The 16,753-nt window shown below is 56.4% G+C and overlaps 1 protein-coding gene across 5 annotated transcripts in view; it reads right to left on the bottom strand.

Annotated features, from left to right (window-relative positions):
- Positions 1-16,753, bottom strand: part of SPIRE2 (spire type actin nucleation factor 2) — a 33,214-nt gene that overhangs the window by 12,055 nt on the left and 4,406 nt on the right. The window contains exons 1-4 of one of the 5 annotated variants that reach the window (XR_001919438.1): positions 14,500-14,836; positions 7,490-7,530; positions 3,089-3,448; positions 54-134 (exon numbers count right to left, since the gene is read on the bottom strand). Coding sequence is in view for 4 of the 5 variants with exons in the window: in XM_018061900.1 (XP_017917389.1) it covers positions 54-134; positions 3,089-3,448; positions 7,490-7,530; positions 14,500-14,770 (753 nt within the window). In the remaining variant the exon portion in view is untranslated. Of the gene's footprint in view, positions 1-53; positions 135-3,088; positions 3,449-7,489; positions 7,531-8,855; positions 9,088-14,499; positions 14,837-16,753 lie in introns of those variants that run through there. The other 4 variants (XM_018061900.1, XM_018061901.1, XM_018061902.1 and 1 more) reach the window with 4 other exon arrangements.

Below are 16,753 nucleotides of genomic sequence, written 5' to 3'. Positions count from 1 at the left end.
CCAGGCCTGTGCCCCCTCTGTGCCCTGGTGGGGGTGGGGGGCATGTGTCTTACCCAGTCTGTGCGCCTCAGGCTGTCCAGCTCCACAAGGGGCTTCTCTGCCTGCGGTTCATCCTCCCGGAGCCTCTGCAGCATCTGTTAAGTCCAGGAGAAATGGGAGAACGGGATTAGTGGGGCTGTGCGCCCTGCTGGTCTGCCCCCTGGGGACGCTTCTGCACCACGTGGGCATTTTGGACAAGGCTTTGGGGCACAGAAAGGTATCTGAGGGAACCAAGCCATCAGCCTTAGAACCGCATGGAAACACTCATGTCCTGCTGGCTATTGGTGGCCGCTCCTCCCATGCAAGGGCCGGGGCAAGCATGACCCTTGCAGCAACCCCTGGCGGCACCAGAACCCATGGCCTCCTCACACTGACCCACACTCCTCCACGGGGGCCCCATCCTCCACGATGCAGGCGTGAGGCCCTCCCGCATCTGGGAAGGGCTCCAGACTGCCGCTCACAGGGCACACCCACCCTCGTGGAACAGCATGACCTCTTCTGTGCATGTCATCCCATCTGGAGCCTACAGTCATCTGCTTCTTTGATTGTTTTCTGAATGGTTGGCTCCGTGAGGTCAGAACCATGTTTTCAGCTTTGGGGTTGTTTTAAATCTGGCTCCCAGCATTGTGTGACACGTGCTAGGTCTTAAGCATTGGTTGAGTGAATAAATGAATCAGTAAGTGGATAGTTGGATGGGTGGATGGATGGGCAAGAGGGTGAGTCACTCAGCAGACCCCGAAGTCATAGAGATGTATTTCACGAACTGGGAAAAACGCCACCAGCAAGGTGAGGGCCCAGGAAGGATGTTGGAAATGCTCAGGGAGCTGTTTTCTGCTGAGAATTTGTGAAGAGGCTGCTAAGTTCATTGCCCTGGATCTTAGCAGCAGCGGGGGCTCTGCTCTCACTGGCCCTCCATGCTGGAGGAGCACCTGCCTTTAGCACACAGCCTCTGCCACCCCATCCCCCAGGTCAAACAGAACCGGTCACCCCAGCTTCCCTCCCAAGCCACTTGCCAAACTGCCCTGGGATGCTCTAGAAAACTCAGCCAAGTCTCTGAGAAGCACAAGGTGTGTGGTTCTAAAAATAGAGCTGGGTGTGACCTGCGTCTCTGTGGACAAAGGGCATGAAGGTGGGTCTCCTGTCCTTTCTGGAGCAGCTCTACTGCCCCTGAGCAGGCTGTTTCTGCTCTCAATGCCAGCCCAGTCACACACTGCCAGTAGCCCACTTCTCACTGCCTCCTCCAGTCCCCTGACTTCTCCTGGGTCAACTGCTTGAAGTTTAGAGCTGTTTACACTTAAAGAAAGAGCTTTTATTGCCTGGCCAAGGAACTGACCTCAGCAACAGTCAGGCAACTGAAAATCATTAGGATCCTTAGTGCCACACAGGAGTACGAGGAGACAAGCAAAAGACCCCAAAGAAGGAAAAACAAGCCCAAGAGGCTCTTCGGGAGAATGGAATGGAAGACCCATCTGTCTCCTCAAACTCAAGGAAAAGAAATGCTTTCCAAGGAGGAGCCAGTTAGTGGTGACCTTGAAGAGACAGCTGGCCGTGGAGTTCCTCCCAAGAGGAAGAAATCTTTCCCCAAAAAGGAACCACACAGTGACCCTGAAAAGTCAGGTAACAGGAGGGTCCTCAAGAAAAAGAGGAACTTGTCTTCCAGGGAGGATCCACTCGGCAGTGGACCTGAAGAGGCTGCTATAGCAAGAGCAGTGGCTCCAAGAAGACAATGCTCTGAGGGGCGTCTCAGGAAAACCAGAATGGACATCTCCCTAGTGGGGCATGAGTTTCAGACATAGTCCCCACCCACCCTCTAGAGTCCAATCAAAACAAAAGGAAAAGCAGACAAGCATTAGGGGCAGCCACAATTAAAGCACTGGCAGGATATCTCGGCAATGCTGAGCAGGAGTGGAGGGAAGACAAAGGATGGGGCTGGGGGGCAGCAGGTGGGCAGAGGGACCACACACGCACACTTTGGGCTACGAGTGGGCTGCAGACGAGGCCAAGTGACCCGAGCAGCATCTGAGCTGTCCTGCGCTAGATGCCAGGCCCCTGGTGAGAACAACCCTTAGAGTGTTCAAGCCCAGGTCTGGGGAAGCTGGGCAGGAAGGAGACACTCGCCAACGAAGGGTCAGGGTAACATCAGGAACCAGCACCGGTTAATTCCACAAGTACCTCCTGACCTCTCCAAAGTCTCCATTTCCCTCCTCATCTGTGAAATGCTGGTGGAAGGCAGGGGTCCCTGTGGGCTATGACCCCCATTTCAACGAAACACCTCAGTTCTCTCCAAGGGAGAGGCTGTGAGAGTTGAGCAAAGACTGTCACCTCCTGACTTTGAGACCATGAAGCGGCAGAACAGCTGTGGGGAGAATGCCAGCCGGGAGCTGGTCAAGCCCTTCTGCTCCGTACTAGCTGTGACCTGGGGTGAGAACACGACCTCTTAGCGCCTACAGCTGCTCAACTGGGAAATGGGTGAAAACCACGGTGGGGGTGGGGGTGGGGGGTGGTGGGGTGGGGGGTGGAGAGGAATGTGGGACTGTCATCCAGGGACAAACACCAGGACGAGTGACCCCTCACTGAACTGCCCACCTCTCCAAAGCTCCAACCTGTTGGCACCTCTGCTCCCTGTTTTCAGAAGGAACCAGCTCTGGGGCAGGAGACCTGGAGACACAGTCCCTTTTGCAGATGTAAACATGAGGACCAGGGAAGCTAAGGACTGACTTAGAGAGTGAGGTCATGGGTAAAGGCACCAGTTTGTGAATTTCTGAGCCTCTGGTCTCCTCTGTGCAAAGCCAGGTAAGCAGGACACTGAGGATTAAGCTAAAACCTACAAAGTGTTCAGGACTGTCTGCCACAGAGTGGACACCCACTGTGGACAGACGGAGGGACAGAAGGAACTAGGCAGGGAGAGGGCCGGGCCCTGCCCACCTGCCCCACCTCTGTGTGTGGAGGCACCTCTGGGACCCCACCCCTCGCTCGGCTGGCCCCACCCACTACCCTCCACTCCAAGCAAATCCTTGGCCCTCCGGCCTGGGCCACTCGCTTGCCTCACCTCCTTGGCTTCCCGGACCCTGGCGAGGAAGGCGCGCAGTTCCAGCGTCTCCACGAAGAGCGCGCGGCACACGGCCTGGTAGTGGGTCTGTGCGCCTCGGGGCTCGGTCAGGCGCGCGGCACACAGGCGCATAGCCTGTGCGAAGGTGCGCACGGTGCGAGGGCCGCCCTCTGCCTCCTCTTCTTCCTCGGGACCCCCGTATCCTTCGTCGGCCGTCCCGCCACCGCCGTCGTCATCGCAGTCGCTGTTGGCCATGAGGTCGATGAGCCGCTCCAGCTGCGGGCTGAGCTCGCGCTCCTCGTGCTCAGCCAGCCCCCAGTCCAGCGCGCGGTAGATTGCGAAGCCCAGCGACTGCACCACCTGCGGGACAGGGCCCTGCTGTTAGGCCAGGGCCCTGCTGTTAGGCCAAGGCAGGGCGGGCACACAGGGCGGGGTGGGGGCGTTCTAGCCGCCGCAGGAGGTCACCATCGAGTGGGTTCTACTGGTGAAATGGGATAGCAGCTGTCCTCTGAGGGGTGCACCACCGCCCCCACCCGGGAAACACAGTGCTCCCCAGCAGCACAGCCACCGCGGAAAACTGCGTGGCAGGTTCTTATAATTAAGACACGCTTTACCGCTAGACTGCAGCTCCTCTGGGCGCGGGGGGCGGGGGGGGGGGGACGGCACTCGGGGGGTGTTCACCAAGAGAGGAAAACCGGAAATCCTTGTGGGGGAATCCATAAAGGTCAAATCCACCCCAGGTCGGTGGGGTGGTGATCCGAGGGATACTAACTAGTCAGCCGTGCACAGCCCTGAACCCCCAGCACCGCCCAGAGCCAGGACTCTGGAGCTCCAGACAACACAGAAGCAGTCTACAGCCACAGAGGGCAGGCCCCTGGCTCCCGGGGGCCGGGGGGTGGGGGGAAGCATGTTGGGAAAGATGTGTGTGGTGTTGCTTACACACCAGTCAGAGCTCGCCACATGTACAGTTTACCCCCAACAAAAGTGTTTAGAAAAAGACAGAGAGGCAACCTAAGGAAGCATTAGTTCATGTGCAATGACAGTATGTTTTAAATCAGAGGAGAAAGGCTAGCTTATTCAATAAATGCTGCTGGAGTAATTGCTTAATGACACATATAAAGCTTGACACTGGATCTCACAAAAAGTGAGACCCCTCAAGTATTTTCAGCTGCATGTAAATTTCAATGTATGTGAATTTAACCTGAAAGAGAAAAACCTAAAAAATAATTGTACCTATATAGGGAGAGGGGGTGGGGTCACCAGCAGGCAGGTAGTGGGGGGGCGCTGCAGGGAATAGGTGAGTCCTTTGCTGGTGGAGCCTCGTGTGGGGCCACTATGCTATTCTGCTGGCTTTGCATAAGCTCAAAATTCTTTCTCCACAACAAGGTTTTAAAAAGCGGATTAGCACATTAGAGACGAGTCCTGCACTCCTCTTAACTCTGCTTTTGGTGTTACTTAGCCCCTAGGGAATTGAGCTTTCAGGGACCACCATTAGCATTTCAGATCCGGGTTCTGTACTGTCTGTGCCCCACAGCCTTGGGTCTGCTCGAGGGAGGCGCCGGGGAAGCGGTTCGATGCCAGGCAGTGGCGCAAAGCAAGAATGAGGAAGCTGCTTCCAGTGCTGACAGCACCAAGTGTTTGTGTTTGAAAGGGCATTAATGGTTTCCTTTCACGACTCAGTACAAGAGATATACACACACCAAAATGACCACAGCTCTTTGCCACTAGTCTCAAGACCCTCACAGGTGGGGAAAACATTGGTCACCTGCCTGCCTCAGGTAGGGGGGCCGTGCTGGCCTGGGGGGGGGTGGTCAGCCTGCAGCCTGTGCCCTGACCTCGTGCCCCTGGACGGAGCCACACCCTCGCCAGGCATGTGCAGGCCACCTGGCCTCTGGGACTTTCTGGTCTCTCTTCTGTTTCCTGTGATGTCACCCCCAGACCCCAAGGGAAGGGGTCAGAGCAGAGCTGAAGGAAAGTGTGACAGTCAGCGCTGGGCAGAGGGCAGGGCACAAGAACAGGCCTTCTCTGTCCACAGAAGCACCTCCCAAGATGCCCTGAGTCTGGAGGGGCTTGGGGGGTCTGCCTGGCTCAGGGACACCTGGGGAGGGTGAGGCCCTGTGGGAGCGAAGTTCCAGTGAAAGTCAATAACGCTCCCAGCCTGGAGGCACCTTATCTCTGCCTCAGGAGGCGAGGACCAGTTGGGCTACAGGTCACACCCCAGAATCAGGAGTCAAAGGGCCTGCTCTGGCCAGTGGAGTCCCTGAGGCAGCCCCTTGGGACTGCTGGGCGGGCAAGGACCTCACTTCACACAAGTTCCCATCGGTCCTTTCTTGGCCCAGAGGGAGGTGCAGGAAGAAGACAGAGATGAGCTTCCCTGGTGGCTCAGGAGGGAAGACTCCGCCTGCCAATGCAGGAGATGTGGCAGGTTCAATCCCTGGTCTGGGCAGATCCCATGTACTGCAGAGCAGCTAAGCCCGAGTGGCACAGCTAATGAGCCTGTGCTTTCGAGCCCAGGCTCCACAACAAGGGAAGTCACCGCAATGAGAAGCCCATGAACCACAACAAAGTGTAGCTCCCATTCTCAACAACCAGAGAAAAGCCCACGCATCAATAAAGACCCAGCACAGCCAAAAATAAACAAATAAAATCACTTTTACAAAAAAAGCAGAGTAAACTCCACCTCACCCCAGCTTTGCCCCATAGACCCCACTGACCCCAGGGTGACCCTCTCTCTCTGGGGGAGACCACTCTACCCCTCGGGCCGGGCAGGCAGCAGGCCTAACACCAAAGCTTCCTGGCTCCAGTGCAGCACAGAGCACCCCTGTTGGGCCTGCCTCCCCTGGTTCTGGTCTCTGGCCTGTGCTGGCCTCACATCAGTGAAAGGGTTAACTCCACTGCAAGCCTCTAGAGAGCCGCCCCAGACCCAGACACCGGAGAGACCACTGGCTTCCCCCCAGGGAAAAGTCTAGGCAGAACCCCGAGCCCCCCTGCTCCTGGCAGTGTGGGCACCAAGCAGCTGAGGCCCCGGGACCAGCCCAAGGCACTGAAGGGCCGGAGTGAGAATCTCAGCACCCAGGCCAGGAGGCTGCCCTGACCGACTTCCTGGGGGCCCCCACGTCGATTCCCGAGCCTATATACAAAGTTCTTTGTAAGTGTTTTCAAGACTGATGACAGTAGGGAACACAAGTGGAACAGGGGTGGGGAACACAAATTCACTTGGGGCTGTGGGGCAGGGCAGCCTGGCAGCAGGAGCCGCACACAGCAGTGAGATGGACGCATCCTGAAAACAGGGCTAGGCTTTTCTTACTCGGTTCCAGGACACTGTGTAGCGTGAGCTCAGAGCAACCCCTGGGAACTCGTGTTGTATAAACAGCACGGCATCTGCCCGGCCAGAGGATGTACTTTATCACTGACACAATTAAGAATTGCCAGCATGTGGTGACTAGAAAAAGTCAGAAAACTTTGCGATGGTTTTATTATTGTTGGTAAAAATCCTCCGTGACAGACCAATGGGTTTCCCTTGTGGCTCAGAGAGTAAAGAATCTGCCTGCAATGCAGGAGACAGGGTTCGATCCCTGGGTCAGGAATATCCCCTGGAGAAGGGCATGGCAACCCACTCCAGTATTCTTGCCTGGGAAATCCCATGGACAGAGGAGTCTAGCGGGCTATATAGTCCATGGAGTCGCAAAGAACTGGCCATGACTGAGTGACTTTCACTTTCACAGCAGACCAACTGGCTGTGCCCACCCCCTTTCTATAACACTGTGTTTAACATACAAATATGTATTTACACAAAACCATTTTTTATAAAGCAGTGGAATAAACATCAAATTCAGGACAAAGCACCTGGGGCCAGGCGGATGGGACAGGAGACACAGATAAAGGTCCTAGGGATGAGGCACTGGAGCTCAGGGACACGGGGGATGGGCTGCTTTTCCTGTTTGTCCCCCAGCCCCACGCCTGCCCAACGCTCTGACCAGGGAGATCACATCTCCTTTGCCCTTTCTGCCCTCTGGTCAGCAGGAGGCACCTCCAGGAGCCCAGCGGTCACAGGGGAGACCCCACGTTTCAGACCCCCCGAGTCCACCCCACCCCAGCCCGTGTGCACAGGCTTCCCTGCCCATACACGATGCCTGTTTTCAGGCATAGTCTCCCCACAAGCCTTTCCACCAAGCCACTGAGCACTTATCCACATCCTGCCTCAGAGGAACAACTGTACAACTGTTGTCCAGTCGCTCAGTCATGTCCAGCTCCTTGTGACCCCACGGACTACAGCATGCCAGGCTTCACTATCTCCCGGTCCTCCTAGAAGCACAACTGTATGTGCTGCTAATTTACAGCATACAACACACCTAACTGTTACTTCGGATCAAGTACATTTAAATTTTGTTTTTAAAGTACCTGGGCTTCCGAGCTGGCCGGTGACACCATTGTTGTGGGCTCTACAAGAGAAGAGAAGCAGCAGTCAAGACAAGCTTCCGCATCCCCTGGGCCAGCCCCCCACCTACCCCCAGGAACACACAGCACATCTCATAAGATCTCCACCAGAAACCAGGGCACCGAGCCAGTCACTGGGATACTGATAAGACCCAGCTCTGCGCCGGACGCCAGGCAAGCCCTGTGGCCCTGCCCTGGGGCAGATGGTCCCACCCTGCGCAGCGGTCACGCCCCGAAGTGACCACTCAGACAGGAGCAGCCTACAGGGCCTTGAAGCCCATCTCGCCCCCTGGGGAAGTAGGCAGGGGGCAAGAGTGAAAGGGGAGAGGAAGGGTCAAGGGGGCAGCTCAGGTCAGCCAGGCCCAAGGAAAGGCCTCGCAGTGGGAAGCGGCATACCCCCAGCTCAGTCAGATGGGAAACCCGGGTACAGTGGGGAGCCATGCACCCCCAACTCAGAGTCAGATGAGAAACCTGGGTGCTGTAGGGAGCCATGCACTCCCAAACCAGTCGGATGAGAAAGCCGGGTGCAGTGGGGAAGGCAGGCTCTGCTCCAGGGTTCCCAGCAGCCATGCGGGTGAGTAGCCATCTGGCTGCACCTCTGGCACTGGGGATTTCTCCCCAGACTGTCAGCACCTCAGCCATTCATACAGGGTGCCCAGGTGCTGAATTTGGCTGTGGGTATTTTATTATTAAACATGGCACTGAGCTGGCATGTTTACAAGCACTTGCAAAGCCAGTGTACAAGCCTGGGAGGTCGATGGTCCTGGTACCCACTTCACAGATAAGGAAACAGAGGCTCTAGGGGATGAGCTTATGTGCCCCAAGGTATCACAGCTAGTAAGTGGTGGTGCTGGCTGCGGCCAGGCTGGGGGACCCCAGAATCTGTGCTCCAGTCACTGCCTGGGCCACCTCCAGCCTTCCAAGAGGCCAGGCTGGAAAGACAGGAAACCCACCTCCTTCCACATCCTTGCTTGAATAAAGCACACAGAGCTGTGGGAGGGTATGAATTTCAGCTGCCTTAATTGAGGTGGATAAAAACACAAACCATGACATTCTCTGCTGAGTGAACCTGCTAACTCTGCAAATATTTTCCAAATGCCATCAAGAGACAGGAAGATTGCCAGGGATAAAGGGAGTTTGTGTAGGGCTGAGCCATGAAAACACTTTCCCATTAAAACACTGCACTCCCAACATGGGTAGCGTTGGTGGAATAGTGAGTACCTGGGCATATACCTTGGCCTGTATTGAAGGTTCAGTAAAAAGTCTGTAGCTGTGAAGGACAGAGATCGTGGAAAGTGGGAGAAATGGAGGGGCCGGGGCCCCGAGTTACCTTGCTATAACGGGCAGGGGGCAGCCAACTCTTCAGAACTCTTTATAAACCCAGCATGGTGTGGAGGTGAGTTTTCACCAACCCAGCTGTATTTAAAGTCACACAGGCTCGGGGAACCTTTGGGCTGTACAGAGCAAGGAGCCCCGCAGTGGTCCCATGCCCAGTGCTTTGCTGCAAAGTTCAGGGCCATGCCTTCCTCCGCGCAGATGACGAAGCTGGAGCTTAGAGACAGAGAGGGTTTACCAAGATCACACAGCTAAGGAATGGTGGTGCTGGGAGCCCCACCAGGCACAGCCAGACTCCGGCTGCACCCTCCAGAGCCCCCAGAACACCTGGAGTTGACATAACTTTGATAGAAGCTTGACATAACAAGCTGCTCACCTGGCATCCTGCACACTAGCTCATACTTATTTACAAACCAACTTCTCCCTGGGGAAGAGCAGAGAGACGGAGATAGACGCAAGGCTGTACTGATGCACGGTGAGATGGGAGCTAGACGCAGCCACCTGGTTTCCCTGGCATCCTCACCACCCTCCCCAATATGTGCTGGGGTGGAAAGTTGTTTCAGTTTCTTCTGGGAAACAACAAAAGACAAAAAGTCAAGAAGTGGGGGCGTTTTCTTTGAGATGACCCTGTCATAGTACAGGAAACAGGTTTCGTTTGTGGGAGAGAACTCTGTGAGGACTCTGCAGTCTGGAATCCTGGGGGCAGTGCCTCCCTGGGGCCAGCAGGGGGTGGTGGGATGGGTGCCGGCAGCCTCTCCCCCTTCTGCAGGGCTGGGGCTGAGGAGCATTGTGGTGAGTAAGGACCCTGGTGTCCTGCCTCCCTGACCGCAGGGAACAGGGGGACGGGGATACAGTGTCCTGCTAGGATGCCGGTGGGGGGGTGATCTTCCGCTGATAATGTCCTCTGGGCTTGGGGTCAGCACAGGAAGGAGCCTTGGACTCTCCTCTCCACTCCTCACTTCTTCACTCGAGAGAGGAGCTGGTGAAAGCAAGATGCCACCTGAAGCCAAGAGGAGACAAGTGCTCCAAACCCGGAAGCTGTTTGTTCAGCACAGGGGTCAAAGGCGCCCTGTGTTTGCGGTGTGTCCTTCCTCCTCCAGGTCATTTCTGCCATAAACTCACACATCACCATGGGTGTGGTTTCCTACCCAGCAGCAAGGCCCAGGAAGCGAGTCAAGCCCCAGGGACCCAAGATAGAAGACAGAACTCTGTCTTGGGGTCCAGACAGAGGTTCAGTTGTTACTCGGATGACCTTAAGGCAAAGGGATTACCATGGCTTTACAAGGGTAAATTTGTATTAAGCAGTAAGTTTGTGTAGCTTGCTCCCTCAGTAGTCCTGATTTTTTAAAACACTCCGCTTGCTTGCATTCTCCAATCCCCGGGGAAAATGCTCGAGTGGATACCCACGAACTTGGCACTCACTGAATTCCTGGGGGAGGCTTCCACTGGATTCCTGGTGGAGCTGAGGCAGTGATGCGCACAGGTGCCCTGGGCTCAGCACAGCCTCCTCGATGCTTGGGTGAGGTGTACATGGGGCATGTGAGCAGCACCTCCCCAGGGCCAGCATGTCCCAAGGCTCCACAGATACCACATGACCTCTGGGGCAGCTGCTAGCAAAGCCCCATTCCACAGAGACTGAAACTGAAGCACCCAGAGGCCTAAGTAACTTCCCAAGGTCAGGCAGGGGTGGGCGCAAGCCAGCCAAGCCCACACCCCAGCCCTGCCCCCATGTCTCCCCGTGGGTGACTGCATGGCTGCTCGGCCTTCCTGAACCTCAGTTTCCTTGTCTGTATGATGGGCGCATAGCTCTGCCTCCCCGTCAGAGGCCTGAATGAGACAGTGGGCTGCAGGCTGCAGAGCAAGCCCCCATCTCCCTCGATGACGAGGTGGAGCCGCTGCAGCCCCACACCATGTCTTCCTGGGTGACCCTCAGAGGAGCAAAGGGCCGGGGGGGGGCAGCTGGGGGACAGCCAGGGTGGGTGGCACCAGCAGCTTCGGAGAGGGCCAAGAAGTAGGAGACAAGAGCCACATGGGAAAGCTCTGGCTCCTCTGTTCAGGATGTGTGCTGTCTTCCAGGGGAAGCATCCCAGCCTGCAGCCATCCCAAGCTCTCCCCATATCACTGCACACCCCCCTGTGAAGAAGGCCGTTTAAAAGATACAGGCAACCCTGGTCACTTAGGAGGCCACCTGCCAGAGGCCTAGCAAGTCCAGCATGAGGGCCCAGAGCCCACAGGACACGCAGGGCTGCCCAGAACACTGGGGGTCCCACTTCAGCTTCTGGGAGGGGACACCCTGAGCCAGGAGAAACGTGAAAAGGTGCCTCCCATGGGAAGGGGCAGCCCCACTTACACACACAGTGCCGGCAGCACAGAAATGCAGCAGCCGTGGCAGCGGCAGCACTGTGTGTCCACGTGCTCACGTGTCTGTGTGCCCGTGTGTGTGTCCATATGTCTGCTGTGTGCACAGGTCCTTGGGCCCAGGGTGGACACTGGCTTCACACTAACATTCCCTCATTAGTCTTCCCTTGTCCCCAGGCACGTGCCACTTTCACCCCAGTTTATGGGGGAGAAAAGGGGGCCCCTAAATTTCACCCTAACTCCAGTTGCTGGGCTGGAGGTAAAGAGGTGAAGAATGGAGGTCATGACACAGGGCTGCCAAGGAGGTAAACTGGAAAAGTCTTGCCTCCAGGTAGCGGTGGGCAGCAAGGGGACAGGTACCGGTGTCTGGGGGGTGGCAGAGGGGCCACAGAACTACAGGCAGAAAAGGAGGGAGGCTGCAGATGCAGGTGTGAGCTGGTGGACGGGCCACGTGAGGCACCCAGGCGTGCAGAACGGGTCCTGTGAAAAATTTTAGCATCAAAACTGACAAAAAACACACCAAACATGGAAAAGTAGGGCAGTGTGTGGATTCATGTAAGAACAGAGAAGGTTGGAGGTGAAAGGAGGCACAGCCCTGTGACAGCCCCGCATCCACCCTGCGCCTGCCCGGGGCTTTCAAGGTGGAGAGCCTGTGCGAAGAGAAAAGTATGTCTGTTTCCCCTGCAGATGTCAGCTGGGCGGGCAGGTCTCAAGCAAGGAGGCAGCCAAGCATCACTTTGGGAGCAGCCAGTGTCCTGTGGGGCCTGTCCTGGAGGCATCAGGTGGACAAATGCCACTGAAACTGTCCCAGGGTCACTGACCACGACCACACTGCATGGAAGGAGTGAGCTTTGTCTCAGGGAACGGTCAGCACCTGTGCTGCCTGATGGAGTTTCTTGCCTTAATTAAACAAAAAACAAAACCTTTGCCTATCAGGAAGTTTTAATAATAGCCTCCTAAAAATAACCTCACTTAACATGTTTCTTCATTTTCCCCACTTGAAGAAGGGGGGCTTCTAAGCAGTTATGAAGAGGTTGAGATTAGGAAGTTTACTCAAGTCAGCTTTTCCCAAGTAGCAGGAAGTGGGAAGTATTCCTGCTCATGTCCTAAGATAATATTGTTCATCCTCCCCAGGTAAAGTTTAGTTTGGTTGTTGATTTTTTTCTTTTTTTTTTTCCTTTTGGATCAAACCTGTGCCCCCTGCAATGAAATCCTGGAGTCTCAACCACTGGACCACTGGGGAAATACCTGGTTGTTGCTTTCTTTACCATTATCTTAAACAATGACTTAATGCCTAGCTTTACCAGAACTTCACGAGGGGGGCTGGGAACTGAGGGCCCATGTGACCTTTTTCTTGACGGCTATCACAGCACACTTCTTGCAGTGAATCCACCAAAAGAAGCACCCAAGTCCCAGAGAAATGCTGCGTTAGCTACCTATAGGAGACAGTCGGCCTAAAGTCTCAGCTGATTGACGAAAGCTCAACAAGGACAGAAGAGGAAGTTCAGGGTAGTCTGTTTCTCAGTCTTCATAGAGGCAGCAAGTCACAAACCTCATCCACCTTTACAAGACATGCTTTATGGACAGAAACTAAAGATCGTATCTAATGGAAAATTAAATTGGGCTCCTGTGTTACAGGCCAGTACAGGTCAGTGCTTCTGGGTCTGCAGGGACCAGGAAGAAGGGGCTGAAGAGGGAGTGGGCAGGAGAGGTGGACAGGTCCAGAAGACCACCACCCCAGAGGATGGCCATCGTGGTTCCATGTGGACAATACTGACTCCTCTACAAAGAGAAGCCCTCAGTTCTAGCCACCTGCCAGGACTGGCAGCAGACCACTTACTACTCTCCGCCTCAGTTCCCCACCTTTTAAATCAGAGGGTCAGACCAGGCAGGCCCTTACAGCCCTATTCTGCGGTGGCAGAAGCCAGTCCCTGGGTTATGTTGTTTGTCTCCAGGGATGAGCAGGGGCACAGGGAAGGTCTTTCAAGGAGGAAATACAGTTGGGAGAGAAAAGCTCTTTGTGAACATACAGACTCCAGGGCCCACAGGTGAGACGAGGCCACCCTGTCCCATGTTCTGAGCCCACCTGTAAGGACGGTGTACACAGGCACTGAGAGCATCTGTGCTGAATCCAGATCCTAACCCTTCCTGTGTGACAGGTAAGCCTAAGCCTCAGATTACCTGTGCGCAGAATGGAAACAGTACCATTTGACTCCAGTTCTTATTATTTCATCTAGACAAATATATTAGAGCTTTTTGTGCAAATAGAGCAACTCTCAAATGTCACCCAACTGCTGTGTTAGGGAGGTGGGAACAGGGCACACAGATGAGATGGGAGCTTGTGGAAGAATACTGAGGGTCGAGGAGTGGCAAGCATTCAGCAGATTGCCTGGTTATCAAAGGAACTGTCCTACTGGCTAGCTTCAGCCTGGCCCATCGCATGGATTTCTGCAAACCCACCTCTCCAGCACACACAGCCGGTCGGTGCACTCCCCCAGGTATATCCCTTTTAGGGGTAGTATGCTCGGCACCAGCACCCTGGTTCTCCAGGGAAGAAAACTTTTTTCTTAAAGAGGCTAAAAATCACTTAAACTCATCATTCTCCAAAGATTTCAAATATCTTTCAAGGGCTTCATTGTTGAATATCGCTCATGGTTAAGAGTAGAACACTAAGCAAGCTGTTCCCCAAATCTTACATTTTCCTTTCTCTATTAAATCGGCAGACCCACAAAAAAGAGCCCAAGCAAAACGTTTCCTTTCTTGCCTAAATACCAGTCCAACAACGATCCACACCACCAGTCACTGGGTGGGACCGACTCCCAGAACAGAAGGAAGCAGACCGGGTGGGGAGAGCGGGCAGGAAAGGCAGAGTCTGGTCTCCCTGAGGAACGTCCTCGGCCAAGGAGCCAAAGCTCCTCTCCTCTCCAGCCAGCACTGGCCCTGATGGTAAGATGGGTTCCAGGTGTGTGTGTGTGTTGCGGGGGAGCCGAGGGGCAGAGGTCCGAGCTTCAACGGAGAGTTAGGGGGGCTCCCAACCCAGAAAAGGGAGAGGGGGAGGAAGGCCTTCCAGTCCGGTAGAGAGAGAAGCCAGAGGAGGGCCCCCAGTGCGGCAGAGGGGGCGCGGAAGTGGGAGAGGTCGGCGGGTCCCGCAGAGAGAAGGCGCGGCAAAGGGGGCGCCGGGTCCGAGGCCAGGTCCGGCAGAGGGAGGGAGGGAGGGTCGCAGCCCCTCCCCGCCGCGGGCGCCGCCCCCCGCCCCGCAGCGACCCCGTCCCCGGCCTCACCCGCCGCGCCGGACTCCCGCCGCGCGCTGACCGAGCCGTCTCTGCGCAGGAGGATGTCCGCCGTGTCCCGGATGCGCCGCCGGCCGCCCGGCGCGCCCCGCAGCCCGCGGCAGCACTGGAAGCACACGGCCCACGCCTGCTCCTCATTGATGGGCTGCTCGTACGCCTTCAGCACCTCCTCCAGGGACAGCTCCCACGGCTCGGAGCGCCCCGCGCCCCCGGCCCGCTCGCCCGCGGCCGCGTCGCCGCTGGAGCTGCCGGCCCGGGCCATGGCCGCCCCATCATCGCCGCCTGTGCGCCCGGCCGGTTTCCATAACAGCCGCGCCGGGGCCGGCGCGCCCGCGAAGCGCGGGGGGCGGATCCCGCGCTGCCGGCCGCTGCTTTGTCATCGCCCGGCCCCGCCCAGCGCGAGCGGCCGCAGGTGAAGCCGCGCTGGGGAGGAGGGCAGGAGAGGGGAAGGGAGGGGCGTTCCACGGAGGGGATGGGCAGGCGGGAGAGGGCGCGGAGCTGGGTTTGAGGCGGGGATGGACAGGCTGGGATCAGGGTGCTGGGGGAACGCAGAGCCGGGAGGAGGTCCGGGAAGAGTCCGGGGGAGGGGGCAGGGGTGCGCAGGGTCGACCCGCAGAGGGGCGCCCGGGGTGGGGGGCACCTACGGAGACGCGGTCCTCCTCGCCCGGCCCGCGAACCCACACTAGGCTCTCAACACGCGTGTCAGGCCAACATCCCGCCCAAGCCCCACCGCGGTGACTGCGGGGGAGCCGGAGGACTGTGACTCCCGGAGGGGCAGGCGGTGCTGCAGAGCCAGCTGGCCAAATCACCTCGGGAGTCACCACTCCGTGAAGAGAGCCAGGAAGACCTGCGGAAGGAAGCACTTAAGTGTCCCTTTTCCAGCGGAAACACGCGTCAGTGTTGACAGCTCTGGCGTCTCCGTGGAACGCGAGCGGCGCTTCACCCTTGGCCGGGAGCACCGGCTCAAAGGCGCCCCCGCGGGCTCTTCCGCCCTGGTTGCACTGGGTCAGAGTGACATGGCCAAAATGCACTGGTAGGTGAGGCAAGAAAGGCGACGGTCCCCACCCTGGATAGCGCATGGCCTAGATTCCTGAATTTCTCCATGCTGGCGATTCTCTCAGGTCTGTTAGTGGAACTTGGGACTGGAAAGTTCCTGGGAATTCTCAACAGCTGAAGATAGAAATCACAGCAGAGTTGCAATGTCACCTCATTGAAGACTTGTAGGCGGCCCCGTAGGGCCCTACTCTCAGATAACCCCATCTGGCATTATCATCTTCCAAAAAAAGGAGTTTGTACAGATGAATCAATCGTACAGTTTTGGCGTCCAATAGCTGGGCACTTTCACAGCTTTCCTAGTTCTTGGCGCTTACATAGGCAGAAACCAGGCAGTGCCACCACTGTGAAGAAGGTGGAGCCTGGGGGCTCCAAGAACTGCAAGCACTTGGACTCAAGTTAATCTTCCTGTCTAGGGACCCTGGTGGTCTGGTGGTGAAGAGTCCATTTTGCAATGCAGGGGACGCAGGGTTTGATCCCTGGTCAGGGAACTAAGGTTCCACATGCAGAGCAATAAAGCCTGCACAGCACTAGAGTCCCTGTGCTGCAAGGAAAGATCCTTGCATGACAGCTAAGACCTGATCTTCTGCCTAACCTTCACCCACCGGAACCCCCACCCATGGTTGTCAGTAGAGGTCAGGGAGAACCTCCAGGTGTGTCTTACCACAGTGGGGAGTTCCCAGACGGTGGTGAGGTTAAGGCCCAGACTCACAGGACACGGAGCTGTCCTCTCCTCCCCCACGTGGCTGTTCCCCATGAACCCACACAAGGGGTGCTTTCAGACTCCGTGCAGGTAAAGTCTTCCATTCAGACCACCACCAACTCACTGTAAGTTAGGGTCACTGCTCCTACCTTGGGCAGAGCCACCCCCTGCCTCCTGCTGGCACCCTGGCCCCAGGGCAGAAAGTGGCAAGTACTCTTAACTGGAAGGTGCTTGGGTTGCAGCAAAAGTACCTTTCTTGGTACTTCTTCAAAGGGCCTCAAGTTCCCTAACTGAGGGTCTTGTTTGATGGGGACAGGCCTTGGTAAGGACCTAGTTGTTCACTGGCGGGGGGGGGGAGGGGAACCACCATGAGAGCTGTAAGTTAAGTTTATCTGGAATGAGGCAGCATCAGACAGCTGCACAGAACTGCCCCTAAGAGGCAGGGGAAGGTCAGTATGTACATGATTTTAGTGAAGGGAGATGTACAAC

This window comes from Capra hircus, chromosome 18 (assembly GCF_001704415.2).
Source record: "Capra hircus breed San Clemente chromosome 18, ASM170441v1, whole genome shotgun sequence".
NCBI classification, from domain to species: domain Eukaryota; kingdom Metazoa; phylum Chordata; class Mammalia; order Artiodactyla; family Bovidae; genus Capra; species Capra hircus.
This window is presented reverse-complemented; position numbering and strand designations above follow the sequence as displayed.